The following is a 16,537-nucleotide window of genomic DNA, read 5'->3' on the forward strand; positions in this document are numbered from 1 at the left end:
GGCAATATTTTAGGATTTGAGGAAATTAATGTGGAGACAACAAGGTATAATCTGTTTTGCCAATTCATGAGCATAATGCGCACCTCATCTTAGTGAGCATATCACTTGAAAATCAAGGGAAAATGAAACACAGTACTAACTTGGACCAACCAGACAAGAAACAGTTTAAACTTTCAGATATTTTGATGGAAGAGATGGCTCTAACTATTCAGTTAAACTTATGATAAAGGGCAACTTACTTGAATTTTAATCGCATGACGTCGCATGGCAAGAAAATCTTTCCGCATTTTCCAAGTTCGGAACCTATATTGGATTCGTGCAGCAGCAGCCAATTTTTTACGCGACTCATAATTGCGGAAAGCATGCTGAATCTTCATAGCAGCAATTATATTACGTGCTTCTGTCTCTTGATTTACAGACTCAACAGCTTTGGTCTGTAGTTTGAATGACTGTTCTCTGAATGCAGCCTGTATACGTGCAGCAGCATCAGCAGCAGTACGATAAGCTGCCAAAGTATCTTTTAGATACAGCTCCTCCTCTGTGAAGTTTTCAGGGTTTATAGGTTCAGTAGTGGTCTGCAGTGAACCACTAACATTTCCAGCCAAGGTCATAGCCTCAAAGTGTGCAACTAAAGCCTTCTCCGCAAGATACGCCCCCAAACCGTCGAAACCATTTTTAGATGCAAGATCAGCAGCAGTGTATCCATCAGGGTTCTCTGAATTGGGGTCTGTGACCAAATTGGGGTTTGCACCAGCAGATAGAAGGGTCGCAACCATTTTCTCCCTGATAATCCGAACTCCCAATAATAAGCAACCAATATGCTGGAAAAATTCTAAAATATTCAAAAATAAATTTGTCCTAGTTATGTCTTCATTTCCTTTTTAAAAAAAAATCCTTTTTCTGGTTGAGGGAGGGGGGAAGGAAGGAGGAATGGGGGTCATGCAGTTCAGACATTTGGTGGACAGCAGCAAAAAATATACTCAAATCAGAAGAAGCTCCATGATTTTTTTGAACCAGTGTTGTTAAAAGTGAAAGTGCAAAAAAAAAGTGACAACCTCCATGGGTTTTGAAGCAAAAGCAAGTAATCACATGCTTTTTCAATAGTAAAGTGTAAGTTATGGAAATCAGACAATCTGAAACATTAAATTGCAGTAAAATAACTAATTTCAAAATCCAATATATAGTAAAGCCAATATAAATCCAACTCCTCAAAGTTTGAGGATGAAAGAACTGCCGCTTTTCTGTTGTATCACTTTGGGCGTTAATGTTTGAAGTGCACATTTCTGTTGAGCACATGGCTTCACTTGTGAAGCAGTAACCACACACTTCACATCACTTCATCGCTTTAAGCGACTAACTGTTGCCTTTAAAAAAACACTATTTTAAACAATGAAATAATAACAATCTCAAAATTCCTCAGCTGCACTGAGGATTACCTTCCATAGTGCGCAGCCCAATGAAGAGCTGTCCAACCATGCTTGTCCCGGTAATCCACTGATAAGCCTGACCAGGTAAATGGATATATAGCCCAAGTATAACCTAGGATAGCACACAAATGGATAACTCCTTGACCTTGCTCATCCCGCTCTGAGGTCTTACACCCTTCAATAACTCTTTCCAATAGCCATTCATGAAATTTAGTTTGCAAAGACAGCTCAAATAAGCAGTCTTTTGCATGCATGGAAGGGACTTTCCTACCTTCAATTGATTTGATCAAATATGCCCAATTATTAGTAATGTACGCACACTTTCGAACAAATTTCTTTGCATCTTTCAGAGAATTTTGGTGTACTTTACTGGAAAAAATGCTTAGGCTCTTAGATGTAGAGAAGAGCAAATGAGCTAGTCTCATTTGAACTCTAAATTCATCCCAATTAGACTGGTCCTCCAGAGGATCTGTCCACTTATGTGCTGAAGGAGCTCGAAACTCAAAGGTCATGACTTGACTAATCGGTGTGTTACCGTCCAAACTCAAATATAGATTTACCAGTCCAGGGGCTTGAGGTGAAATTACACAACGATATACCCCAGACTGCACAAATTCTGCAGTAAAACAAACATCTGCACATACACAGAACAAATTTGACTTTGCCAGTGGTGATTGTCTTCCTGGGAAATGCCCAACCACTAAGATCTGCAATAATTTAAGACAAACAATAACAGTTGAGATTGTAGATAAAAAAGAAATTGCACATCTTGGAACTCTCACCTTCACGCAGAAACTGGCTACTGCAAGAATTATATCTACCGTTTCAAGGAGTGACTTTTCTCTCTGTAACTTAAGTGCACTCAATTCACAAAAGCGAGCATTAGCAAAAGCATGCAAAGCTGAACAAGTTACGTTTTTATTTAATTACTTTTTGATAAGTAAGATAGGTCTTGATTGTCACCTAAATGTCATGTTGTGTCAAACCTGGACATGTCTAATGACGTACTGCTATTTCATTAATACAATGAGATTGATAAAAAAAAATATTATATATGAATGCAAACAGAACTTTAATCAAAATATGGGATGGAACACTCCTCTCTTATCATGAAGAAGGTAATATTCTCGTGAATTGATACTATTATAGCAGGGTAGCAAGGCTTTGAAATAAAAGAACCTTTGTTTCTTCAGTTGAAAGAGCCCAAGAAGGAGATATTTCTGTTATGTTGAATGTCTGCTGCATTACATAGGATTGATCAATAGTTACTGAAGATTCAGGAGTCATCAGCTCATCTGCAGATCCCGAAGAATCACTGATGAAGTAGTTGATCCACCGTCCAAAACTGTCTTGAGTTTGGAGACCATCCTTGTTAAGACTATCAAAAGAATCACCTGCACCCACTGTCATAACTCCAGATTCTTTCTTCTGAAAGTTTGAAGTCATCTGACCATCCCCCGAACGGAAGGACATGTCATTTAAAGGATTAAAATTCACAGCATCGCTGCCAGCCACTTGGCCAACAAAACTTTCTAAGGATGCTATAGGTGCTCTCGCCATGGATGAAGAGCCATCCTGCATATCACCATTATCAGTAGTCATACAAAAGAAAATTACATGGAATCCAATTAAATATTAAGGAAATGACTTATTTAATGGCAGAACTTGACAATTGGAAGGATATACTTAAAGCAGAAGTTACAGGTTAGGTCAATAAGACACAATGCAAAAGCCAATCTTTTTTCCGAGGCATAATACATAAATATGCCCTTTAACTTAGTTTCACCTGGCATCGACGCCCTTCAACTTTGGGTGTGCACAAATAGACACTTAAACTTGTATAAAATTGAACAAGTAGACACACACGTCTTACATGGCATAATACAAGTAGGATGCCGCGTAGGATAAAAAATTGCCATGCAAGACAAATGTGTATATGTTCAATTTTAGACAAGTTTAAGTGCACACTAGTGCACAGCCCAAAATTGGACGGCATAGATGACAACTGAAGTCAAGTTGAAGGGCACATTTATATATTATACCTTTTTCTAAAGACTTCTGCCACCAAGATCCTTGAAAGGTATACGGAATGATACATGCATATCAACATTGACCTATATACACTGTGTGTGTGTGTGTGTATATCTATCTAATAATGAGCATTTCATCGTGTGAGCAACGAAGAAGCAGATACACTTGTTATAAACTGTAGAAACATTGAGGACACAAACTCTATCCAAAATTTAAAATGTCCTAAACTACAAGGTTAATCATGGTGACCATTGGAGTAATGTAAAAGTTACTTGGGAATATCAATATCTGCCGAACAGAAACGGTAGCTCACTGACTTCAACAGTTGAAGTTATTAAAAAGAGAAAAAGAGTTCGAGAACAAATTAAATACAAGTCAACTAAATTGGTAATTTCTGAAAAATAATTAGCAACACAAAAATTATTTCAATTCTACCCGAAGCATAATTAGATGGTATTGATTTTGGTGCTAATTTACCCTTTGACAGATATATGTCAGTAAGCATATAGAAAATCTTTTACAATTTCTTTTTTCTTGATAAAGTGAACAGTTAAATTGATGTCAACAGGTATACTATACAAATTGTGTAGTCCCCCTCACAAAGTATCCAATTACGGAAAGGGTCCCAACTATTATACTAGTCACTAACTGTCTAGAATGTCAAAATATCTTCATTAACATTCCCGTTTACGATAAAAAATAGAAGAGGCCTAAGCAATTCATCTAGAACTTCTAAATGTTGCAATATTTGTCCTCAAAACATCTCTAATTCCTTTCTGCCCATATAGACCAACATATACATGCTGGGACAATCTTCCATCTCTCCTCCTAGTTAGTTGCATTACCATCTGTGTTCCAGCATTGTTATACTTTCTAATGCTACCGGGCATCAGTCACCTAATTTTCCTAAGGTATAAAAAATTCCCATAGCTAGTCAGCCGATCTGCATTGTAAGAAAATTTGACTGATTGTCACTCCTTCATCACCAAAAAAGTAACATCTAGAGCATAGTCAGAACTGCTTATTTAGCCAATAACCAGGTAAAACAGACCACTTTGTTTGAAAGTTAACTTTCCATATCAATTTCCATGGTAAGCAATCCACCTGTTTGTTGTGGGAATTTAGAACCTTGTAAGCATATATTACTGAGAAATTCCCCTGACAGTCAGGTTGCCTAACCAGCCTATCCTCCAAAGAACCAGTGAAATGGGTAACTGTTGTAGAATTCTCTTCCCGGTTCCCAATCATTTAAAAGTCTTCTGAGGTTGAGACTTCATCATTGTCCAAACCACATATCAGTCATTGTTGCTTATTGTTGTTGACACAAGATGAAAATTCCTGGATATAGTTGATTGAGAGGAGCTTGACCAATCCAATTTCAATCCAAAATGAGATATTCCTTCCATTCCTACCCTTCAACCCCAGTTTTGACTGAAATAGAAGCCAGAGATTCCTGATAGATCTCCAAATGCTTCATTCCTATGGAGTAGATACATCATTTGTTGTCCAGTTGCCTTCTTATCCATATCAGCGTTATCAAAATTCGAAAGTGAAAAGCGCAAAAAAGGCTCTAAGGTACCTTGGGGCTTTAAGCACAAATAAAACATGGGCTTTATTGAGAAAAGGCACAAATGGAGGAAACTTTCAAACATATATATGTTTAGTCCCAAGACTAATATAAGCATCAATAACAAATGTATGGACAAAGAAATTGATTGTTTATACGATAAAGTGAAGTATCAATGGTTTAGCTTCACCTCTTCAGGAAATGTTCATTCACAAGGAAAAGTATGTCTTAGAGTCTTGATGACAACACAGAAGCGCACATTAAGCGAAGCGAAGCGCTCAACGCATTTTGAGCCTCGCTTATCTTACTTTGATGAAATCTTTCGATGACATATTGTCTTCTGTGGCCTACCTCCATAGCCACTTCAACATTAAACTCTTATAGTGAGTTTTCATGTTCCTGACACCCACTCCCCCTTCTTTCTTGTTGTAAACCAGTTCTTCCCATTTCACTAATTGGATCTTCTTCGTATCTTCTTGTTTCTCCTTTAAGTATCAATCTTGTTGATCACATAAACACGAGCAAGAAACATAGATATCCTATAAGTGGACATTGCATCAACAACTGTTGATTAAGGTTAATCTACTCCATTGATATGCATTAACTCTTCCAATTTGTCAACCTTCTCTCACATTTTTCTAGTACACCATTCCATATCCCCTTTGAATTGTTTTTAGCCTCCAGAGGCATACCCATATAATTTGTAGGTAATTCACCCACCCTAACTCCTGATATGTTGGCCAATTCTTGAATGTCATTCACCGCATTTTTCTGGATAAATGTGGCTCTTCCCCCAATTAATCTGGAGACCTGATATTGCTTCTAATAGGATGAAAATAACCCTCAGAATCAGAACTGGTCTTTTCCTTCCATTGCCAAAAGGAAAGGGGATAAAGTATTCCCAGTCTAACCTCTCTGTGAGGAATCCAGTTAAGTACTGAAAATTTCACAGTACTAATTCAGTATTTGATACATTTGCCCGTTTGGAACCAAATCTTATCTTCTGAGGAACTCAAGAAGATATTTCCCATTTAAATGGTCAAAAGCTTAACAGATTTCTAGTTTGCAATAAATTCCGGGCTCATTACTCCTTTATCTAGCTTAAACACATTTATTAGCGTTAGTATTGCAGCCATGATTTGCCTTCATTTGATGAAAGTCATTAGTTGTCTGTCCACCACTCTGTGTATCAACTTCTTCAACCTTTCTACTAGCATCTTTGATATGATCTGGTATACACTCTTAATCAAGGAGGATACTGGTAGAAAAGGAGATTTAGATTGAGATCGAGGAGGATACTGAACCAGAAGTGAAGACACAGACTAGGATAGCAGGTCTTCCCCTATGAATGCGGGGATTTTTCATCAGGTACTAGATTTGAGTGGGTTGGCAAGTACTAGATTTCCTAACTATATTATACCTTGAAGGCTACTATATAGTCAGCTTTACCAGAACAGTAAAAGGAGTACCAGTTCTTAACTTTTGCTCCAAAATCTTCAATTTGCATCCCCCCAGTTCTCTAACTTAAAAGTATGCCCCAAGTGTATTCCCAGTTACCACATTGCAGTAATAGTGGAGAATGATCAGCAGTTACTCCGTGAAGAATGGACAGCTTTATGTTTCTGAAACTTGTGTCCATTCCCCTCTGAAAAAAGCTTGTATCAGCAGTTCCAGTCACATTAATGAAGCTTGTTACTTTTTTTTTAAATGAAGTAGATTCATTTCAAGGCATCAAGAAGATGCAAGCTTTACAAGGATAGATCATTTAAGCTCATAAAAAAAGGATTTGTAGCCTCTTTCTAAGCTATAGAGATAACAAAATCCAAGAAGAGTTCTAAATTATTACAGGGGTAAGTTTGGACCAACTAAAAGGCTAACTAAACATCTGCCTCGCAAGAGATCCTAGAAGTTGAAATTCCATCAAAACATCTTTTGTTCCTCTCTGTCCATAAACACCAAAAGATAGTACCAGGGATCATCATCGACATACTCTTGATGGCTTTGTCAACATCCCGTGAACTCCAGCTTTCAAGAGCATCCCTGACAGAGAAAGGCAGGACCCAGGAAAGACCAAAAAAGCAACAAAACATATTCCAGAGGTCTGAGGCAGCTGGGCGGTGTAGTTGCAAGTGTTTCACACTTTGTATGTGCTTGTGGCGGAAATAGCATCGGTTAGCAAGCTGGAATTTCCTTTTGGAGAAATTATCCTGTGTGAGGCATGAGTTATGTAGAGCAGTCCAACTAAAACAGATTACTTTGGTAGGTAATTTTGTCTTCCATATATGCTTCCGTGGCCATTTGTCAATCATTGAGTTCCTTGAGCATAAGTTGTGATAACCTTCCTTGACTGTGTAGTGACCTTATCTTGAGTTACCCCATTTCAATCTATCGGGCTCTTGGGGTAAAAAGGAACAAGGCTGCAATTTGGCGAAGGCAGCAAATATGTCATTAAGTTCCCAGTCATTTAGGTTTCTCCTGAACCTTAGGTCCCAAATGTCCTCTGATCTGTTGGATGCTATGGTAGAATTTGGTTCAGCTGCAATGAGGCGCAAACTTGGAAGTTCCTCACCCAATGTTGTGTCTCCCAAACATATGTCCTTCCAAAATTTGATGTGAGATCCATTGCCAACTCTAAATGTGATGTTCCCGGCAAAACCTGGCCAAAGTTTACTGGTGCTTTTCCATAGACCAACTCCACATGCATTCGTTGAGACATTTGTGGACTAGTGAGTAAGCTCACCATGTTTAGCTTTGATCACCTCTTTCCACAATCCAATGTCTTCAGTTCTGTACCTCCATAACCATTTCATCATCATGATTTTATTGCGAGCTGCAAGATCTTTGATACCCAAACCCCCCTTGAGAGTTAGGTTGTCACTTTGCCCATTTAACAAAGTGAAACTTAAGATCCTTGTTGTTGCCTTCCTCATAGAAAATTCCTTCTCATTCTGTTGAGCTTTTCGAGAACTTTTGTTGCAATAGGGAAAAGGGACATATGATATGTAGGGATACTGTCCATTACACTATTAATCAATGTAACTCTTCCTCCAAAAGAAAGTGTAACAACCCTAAAAATGGATATACTAAGTGATACTTAATGTGTCAAGAATGCCTATGATTGGACCAGGGTTCACGCGGATTGATGCGCGTAGAACCAGACTTCAGAACCCTTGCTACATCCAAGCCAACTAACTTGGGGAGTTAGTTGAGCTAAGAAAGGTTGGGTTCAATCATGCAAGGCTCTCGAATACGTAGATTTACTCGAAGGAGTCTTTACCGCACTTAAAAAGAGGAAATCTTAGGTTTGGAGGGTCTAGGGGTAAAATGGTCTTTTTCCAGGCTAAGGGTAATATCGTAAATACCCTACATATATAATTAATTATTTAATTGATAAGGTGGAGGGGCAATTTAGGGAGAGATAGCCGAAATTGAGCTCTTGAAGTGAAGTCTTGCTTCACCCGGGTTCGAACCTAGGTGGAAGCAATGAATTAATGTGATTTTTATTTAAGCTATTGAATTAATATAATTAATTAATTATTATTATTCATTAGCTGATTTAAAATAAAATTAAAAAAAATAGATTTTTAATAATTAAGTAAACCTTATTTGACTAAGTCCTAAACTAGACTCCTAAGCCTAATATAACTCCTACTCTCTCATGTCTATCTCTCAACTCTCAAGCTCAATCTCCATTATTATTTCACACGAAATTCTCTACCAAAACAAGATACAAAAGCAGAAAAATAAACCAAGTACTTCACACTTGAAGAACTCATACGAAATCACAAGAAAACAAATGTGAATCGCACACTAGGCTAAGGGAGGTTGTCATTCGAGTGGAGTTGATATTGAGGAGGTTTAGACGTATTCTTGGGTGAAGTTTTTTGGCAGCAAGTCAAGAGTTTAACGTCAAAAAAGAATTGGTCCCTTTCCCAAGAGACCCCTTAAGGTTCATAGTAATCATTCGAAAATTAGGATTGTTTCCCCTCCTGCATGCCCCTGTCACTAGCTCCCAATGAATCGTACGTTGGGTATGATAGATGGTAGATTTAGGTTTATGTTATGTTTTCGTGATGAATATGATTATGTTTGTGTACTTGAAATTGTGTGGAAGACAACCATGCATTCGAAATTATGTGCAAGTGTGTGTGTGTGTGCAAGTATGTTAATGTAAATGAGGTTCTTGGCTTAAGGCTTCAAATTGATAATGTTTTGGTTGTCATTTTACGTGCATTAACTTATGTAAAGCGTGATGTTCATTAAAATCGAAGTGTGGCTGATTTGAGTATCAATATTTGGCTAAACGAACCAATGAAAATGCACCCCCAAAAAAAAAGTGTTAAAAGATCTATGAAATTTCTCTAAGATTTCAAGTGAAAAATGTTGGTGAAAATAAGCAAAAAAATGACTAAATTTCCAGCAAACTTACAACTTTAATCGAGGCTAAATGTGGAGGTATAAATCTGGAAATTTATTTGAGAATAAAGGGATGAGGACACCAGGATTCGAACTTGTGACCTCACCCGTGTATTGCCTTGAAATCGCAAGAAAAGAAATGGGATTATGGGAATCGAAATGGGGTACGCTAGCTGAAGAAGTTGAGTGCAAAAATTAATAAAATAAAATGGGAGGCATGGGAATCGAACCCACGCCATCCATGCAGCGAGAGAAGTGAAAGAAAAGTAAAAGAAAGGAAGTGTGAGGTGTGGGAATCGAACCCACGACCTCAAGGCTGGAAAAAAGAAGGGCGAAATAAATAAGAAAATAAAGTGAGGTTGTGGGGGCTCGATCCCACAACCTCACTGCCAAACACATAGTAAGTCAATTTATAAGTAAAAAAAAATAAGGAGGCTGTGGGGGTTCGTACCCACAAACTCCCTGTCACTAGCAACATAAAGAGTGAATAAAGAGAGGCTGTGGGGGTTTGATCCCACAACCTCTTGGTCTAGGCGAATTGGACAACACAATTTTAAATGAAAAATAAAAGGGGTTGTGGGGTTCGATCCCACAACCCTTCGGCCAAATAAGAGGAGAATCCAAGGAGAAAAATAAAGATAGAATGTTGATGTTGGGGCTCGATCTAGGGTCCCAATGTCATGAAGACTAAAAATAAAGTCAAGGAAAAATGTAAGTATTGCCCAAGGGGTTCGAACATGGGTTCCCTTGCCCAAATTTCCGTATTGATACATAAATCATACGTGAATTAAATGTTCAAGAATAATGCCACCTACTTAGATCGAAATCGAGATCTTGTCATACATACAAGATACATAAGTCTTGTACTACATAATCTTAGGAAGATATGAGTCACTTAACAAACTATGAATGAAGCCTCATGAATTGTATGTATAGACCCATAAGTCTAGCATACTATTAAAAACAAGTGAACCTAAGATGTATGTAATGAAATGATGAAACCCTCGAAAGGTTAAGTATGAGTGTAAGATACACTAAATGGTCAAGTGCATTGGCATATGACGAAATGAACAATGAAATGATGAAACGCTAGAAGGGTTAAGTAAGAGTGTGAAACACACTAAATGGCCAAGTGCATTGGCATATGATGAAATGAACATTCACGTGAAAAGGGATGAGTAATTATGTAGAACAAATGTGATAATGTTAATGAATGTGGTGACAACATGATATGAGGCTAATGTAAAAGATGAGAGCAATCTCAAATGAGCCTGAGTAAATGTTACCAAAACGTACTCACCTATGAGACTGAAAGTTAATGAAGAGATCAGTCTCTATGAACACTAATGAAAGTATTGAGATTAACACACTTAATACTAATGATGAAATGAGAAATCATCTATTGAGCTATGATGTCCTCATACTAGTAGTCAGCTTCCATGACGTATGAGTTGAATGTAATAGAACTTTATATTGAGCACCGATAGACTAGTTATGTGCGGTGATGCCTTCTTTTGGAAAGGGCGGAGGTTCACTTAACTTTAATGAGATGAGACTGTACGGCATGTCGGGTATGGATCTCCTTATATCTCCTAGTCTTCGAACCTATACTGCCAATATAGGGATCTGGTGGGGTTAAATTCTCATGTACACTAGCATGTTTTGGGTCACTTTGGCTGATTCCACCTCTTTTCGGTGTGGGGGAGACACTAGATTTTATGATGCTCACATGATCTATGTCGGTTAAAATTAAAGTTCTCAAAAAATGAATGAGGCCAGCTTCAAATGATGCACATAATGAAATGAACGATACCAAAGGTGTAAGGATAAGATAATCAAGAGGTGAGCTAGACTTAAAGTAATGACATTAGGTTATTCTTGGTCATTGCACAACAAACCTGATGAGAGTCTTAAACTACATCCTAGGTATGACTGGTGATTGCACTAGTATATGAAAGAATGAAAAATGAAGTACGTATGAATGAATGAAGCCGACTCTGTGTTTGCTAAAGAAGGATCCCTAGTTGATGTCCCATATGTTGAGCCCTCATTTTGGAAAGTACTAACGTCAAGTCCATGATCCCAAGGTCTCATGGCATATGAAAGAATGATATGAACTACGTGATGTGATATGTGAAATATGTTATGTTTTGTTTGCAAAATGACAAGTTTGATGATGCATATTACACTCATGGCATGACTTTCCAAATCCAAATTTGGCAGGTCCATTGATGTTCCTGATCCAAATTTGGCAAGTTTACTGACTTGACTTTCCATAAATCATGTTGTCAGGAAAGAGTTATTCTTTCTCATGCATGTCCTTGGTGTGTGCTTGCATATACCCATACTTAGTACAAGTGTGTACTAATTCCATACAAATATCTACTTTTAGGTGCAGGCACAGGTGGACGTTAGATCTTACAGTACGACGTTGCAGCTATCGGGACGTGGAGCTTTCATCCGGACTTGGTAAGCCCTCATGCTTTCGAGGTTGTCTACTGTTATTATTTAGCTTAGATGTAGGCTTTAGCTAGTGGAGCATTTTCCATTAGTGTTTCATTTTCCATTTCATTTCAGACTTTGTATTGGTGCCGTTTTGGCAAGTACACATTTAATGCAATTATGAACTATTTCTTTCATTTGATGATCTTAATGTTAGATGACTGATTGTTAACATTTATGAGTTTAAGTATAATGTCTTATAGGAATGTTAAATAACAAAAAGTTAGATGAAGTAAAGATGACGTGTAGGCTTGTTTGCGACCTCTGAGAGGTCAACGACACCGGTCTCGTCTGGGGTCTAGATTCCGATCGTGACAGAAAGATACTGCATTTGCCATGTTGCTAGTCTTTTTTCAAACTTCTCAATCATTCCTGACCATACCTCGTTAGCCTTGAATTTGCACCTAAAGGCAGCTCAAGATAAGTTGTTGAAAAGGACCCTATGTTGCAGCACATGATTCCGGCTAGCTCTACCAAATTCTGCACTTTGTTTACTGGATAGATAGTGCTTTTTGACATTTGTGTGTAATCCATAGACAGCTTCAAAGATGTGCTAAATCAAGTTTAGCTTAATAACTTGTGATCTATCTGCCCCATAAAATAGCAAGTATCATCCGCATAAAGCATATGTGAAACTGTGACATTGTTTCCCGTGGGACTGCCTACTTTGAAGCCTTCAATCCATTGTAGTTGACATGCTTTTTGGAGCATCTTACTAAGGCCTTCCATAGCAAGGATGAAAAGAAACGGAGAGAGGGGGTCTCCCTGCCTAAGCCCTTTTTGAGGAGAGAAAAAATCTACAGGCCCTCTGTTATTGAGCACAGAGCATTTTACCGTTGTCAAATTGTATTTGATCCACCTATTCCCGAATCCCATCCTTCTCAAGATTGTGAACAAATAGGCCCAATTAAGCTTGTCAAAAGCTTTCTCTATGTCAAGTTCAAACAAAACCCCTGCATCTCCTGATTTCTGCTTCCATCTGGCACCTCATTTACTATCAATATAGCATCTGAGATTTGTCTACCCTTAACAAATGCCATTTTGGTAGCCTGATACCAACTTCCCAATTACAGATTTAAGTCTCTCCGCAAGAATCTTTGATGTTATCTTGTACACACTCCCAACAAGACTGATGGGTCTGTAATTTTTTTAATTCTATTGCCCCTTTATTTTTAGGAATGAGGGCAATGAAGAAAGCATCATAGGACTTGACCATATGACAGTTATGGTGGAAGTGGTTTAGGGCCCCGATTACTTCATATTAAATGACCTCCCATGCTTTCTAAAAGAAAGGCCATTTTGAATCCGTCAAGACCTGGAGCCTTGTCAGGTGCACAAGCCTTGATGGTAGCATGAATTTCCTCCTCCTCAAAATTTCTTTCCAGCCAATCTCTTTCATCCAGGGAGATGGATGCCATATTTTCAACAAAGCTTATTACTTTATTAATGTATTTTATAATTGTTTTTCACTTTTTAGTTTTATTTGGTATGATGATGACATGAGTTGAACTTAAATTGAGAAACGTGGTTAGTGAAGATTGATATAGCTGACCCCAACTAGTTTGGGACTGAGGCACAGTTGTTGTGCTAATTTACGTTGTGCTAATTTACCCTTCAAGACTCTCCTTTTTGCGTATGAGATATATATAATCTAACCTTCTAAACAAAAAATTAAGGCCTCACATTAATTTCATTAAATTTAATCTTGTAGCTGCAAAAGATAATATAGCTGACTCCAACTAGTTTGGTACTGACGCACAGTTGTGCTAATTTACCCTTCGGGACTCTCCTTATTGCCTGTGAGAATCATGTAATCTAGCCTACTAAACAACATATTAGGGCCTCACATTAATTTCATTAATTTTTTAATCTTGTAGCAGCAAAAGATGAGAAAGAGTTGAGCTGCACGGCGAAGAACTGTACTAGCGAGCAAACGCATATTAGAACCACTTACATTAAGGCTGTAACCATTAACTTCACATTGACTCTGTTGCCCAACTGAAGCTCTTCCTCCCACTGTACATGGTTACAAAAGGAAAGATGACTTAACAATGAATTATGAAAAATGATCAAACACAACTTTTTCACAGGCTACAGGCACCTTCTACTAGAATTCAGTACCTTCTTGAGTTGCCATTAGCTTGTTAGGATCGTTGGGTGCCAAAAGCTCATCCCAGTCGAGTGTATTAATCTCAAGAAGTCTCTGTTCATGGGTTTTGGCGGTCATATCCCTGTTAGGCTCTGCAATCAGTAAAAGACTGAACTTAATCTAGCCAATTCTGAAGGGGGAAATAGGTTTAAACTTATTAGGAAATTTAAAGATTACAGCAAGTCTGGATCTAATAGCATAAGCAGGTCACTATCTTCAACTATGATGATAAATATTGATAAGTTCCTCATATAAAAAAATTCCATTATCTTCAAGAGTAATATTCTGTTTAGTTATGCAGCTAGTGCCGGCTACTACTTAGACATAAGGATTAAACATGTTGCTTACATCTCAGTTCAGGCAGTTGATATTCTACTGAATAAAATTACAATAACATATCATTTTTAGGAAGTCACTGTGCAGTACCTAAATTTGCATGTTGGCTGGCACCATACGCTTGTTCATCTACGGAATTACATTCTTCTGATAAAATCCAACCAGATGGGTCAGATGGATCTGAACTTGAACTAGAATTAACTGGGGTAGCTGGAGAACTCTTGGCAACAGAGGTCTCTGGGGCGCCCCGTGTCTGCACAGTAGACACAGACAACAGCTTAATCAAACCATTGACATATGTATAGCTCCTTAAAAAGAGATTTATTCAGGTACAAGTAAATTCCGTTTCAATTTTGGGGATAGAGTAAATAATTTTATTCATAATGGGAAAATATCCCCATATACAAGCAATATATTAAAAAGTAGAGAATCTACAAGAAAATATTGTCTAATAATGACATCAAATCTTAAATACAAACTGAAACTTCAGAGTGCACCAAAAAAAAAGCAATGAATGAAATGTTATTCCTCAAGAATGCATAGTCATTCTCTATCCCTTCAAAGACTATTAATTTTTTCTCCTTCTACTAAACCTGCACTAGTGATAATGGTGCAAGACTCCATGTTCTCCACTTCTCTTTTTCTAGAAGTCCAGTTAGTGAGTGCCTCCTTTACAGTGCTTGACATTGTCATTGCAGCCATAACCATCTGAGCAACTCACACACTGAGTGATTTGTCACCTGATAATGTAGGAGGTGATGATCCATATCTATTTTTGTTTGATAACTATGGTGTCCGGGCGAGCTTGCGCACAAGTGATAATTCATATCTTCACCAAAGCATTTGCACATAAAGCACCAATTAACATTTGAAAATCCTCCTTTTCCGCAAAATATTCAATATAAGATTGCTCTCCTTGCTGTCAGAATAATTAAAAAAGAACACCTTTTTCTGATGCCATGCAGATCCAAAACCAATAAGTGTGGAAAATCAATCCTTCCTCGTCAAGAGCTTATGATAATATGACTTTCATGAAAGTAATTCATCTCTTACTGCTCCACATCTCCATGATTAGAGAGTCCATAGAGGCACCAAGATGAAAGGCAGCAAGCATGACCCGACAGATCAATATATTGGTAACTTGTAATCAATGTCTCGAACATGTAAAGAAATTATATTCACCATCTAGAAGTCAGCCTGACTGGCAATCAAACAAATTCCAGGAAGTACAAATGGTGACAACATTAACACAGTACACTGGGATAAAGCCAAGTGAACCGTGTCATTCACGGAAAGTTACAGGTCTTTCTGGTCACTATGTTCATACTTTTTCTCATTCAAAATTACAGTTCATATCCACAAAGCATGATGGTGCTTACAACATGCACAAGACTTGTTAGTTGTTATCTCACTCAATTTTGACATAGATGCAGTATGAAGAACCTCTATCTGGGTAATTGGAGCACATCAACCCATCTCAGATAACTGCATAAAGCCATTAACTATCTTTATATCAGAACTATCAGTACAGAATCACTCTGCTCCTTTTTGGGGGGATAAAGAAGTCATAGTCACCTCCCCTTGTGTTATCTAATTAGAGGTAAGCATTTGACAACAGAATTTTCTGGAAATCAGTATCACATAGAAAAAGGAATGAATACAAATTCCCACACCATAAAGATAATACCACCATCACCCGTCCCACCCCCCACCCCCACACACACTACCCAAAAGAGAAGGAAAAAAAAAGAGAGAAACGATTTGCAAACATTTTTGGACTCCTAAAAGATTTCTTTGATTTCATCTCCCTATCCAACAGAAACTATCCTCACACTCACTGCATGTGATGGTAAAAGGAATAGAACAGCCTTCTGTTACCATTTCAACTAGCGGTGACAAATGGGTGGATTGGATCGGATTTGGGCGATTGAAAATGGACTGAGCTAAACTGAATTGGGTAAAATGGATGATCCTAACCACTTTAATCTCCTAAAGCTTAAAAAAAGCTTTAAACCTTTAACTAAGTTAATTGAAATTAACTTTAACAATCTTCTTACACATAGTACATACCTGATTTTCACAATACCATTCTGGTTAGTTTCCTTGAGG

General features: G+C 37.8%; 1 protein-coding gene across 3 annotated transcripts in view; it reads right to left on the minus strand.

Annotated features, from left to right (window-relative positions):
• Positions 1-16,537, minus strand: part of LOC101055610 (calmodulin-binding transcription factor SR3) — a 33,243-nt gene that overhangs the window by 1,098 nt on the left and 15,608 nt on the right. For all 3 annotated transcript variants that reach the window (XM_010320393.3, XM_010320397.3, NM_001279320.2), the window contains 6 exons: positions 14,519-14,681; positions 14,065-14,184; positions 13,898-13,959; positions 2,607-3,002; positions 1,437-2,134; positions 240-783 (listed from right to left, as the gene is read on the minus strand). In XM_010320393.3, the coding sequence (XP_010318695.1) occupies positions 240-783; positions 1,437-2,134; positions 2,607-3,002; positions 13,898-13,959; positions 14,065-14,184; positions 14,519-14,681 (1,983 nt within the window). The remainder of the gene's footprint in view (positions 1-239; positions 784-1,436; positions 2,135-2,606; positions 3,003-13,897; positions 13,960-14,064; positions 14,185-14,518; positions 14,682-16,537) is intronic.

Source organism: Solanum lycopersicum, chromosome 1, assembly GCF_036512215.1.
Source record: "Solanum lycopersicum chromosome 1, SLM_r2.1".
Classification (NCBI taxonomy): domain Eukaryota; kingdom Viridiplantae; phylum Streptophyta; class Magnoliopsida; order Solanales; family Solanaceae; genus Solanum; species Solanum lycopersicum.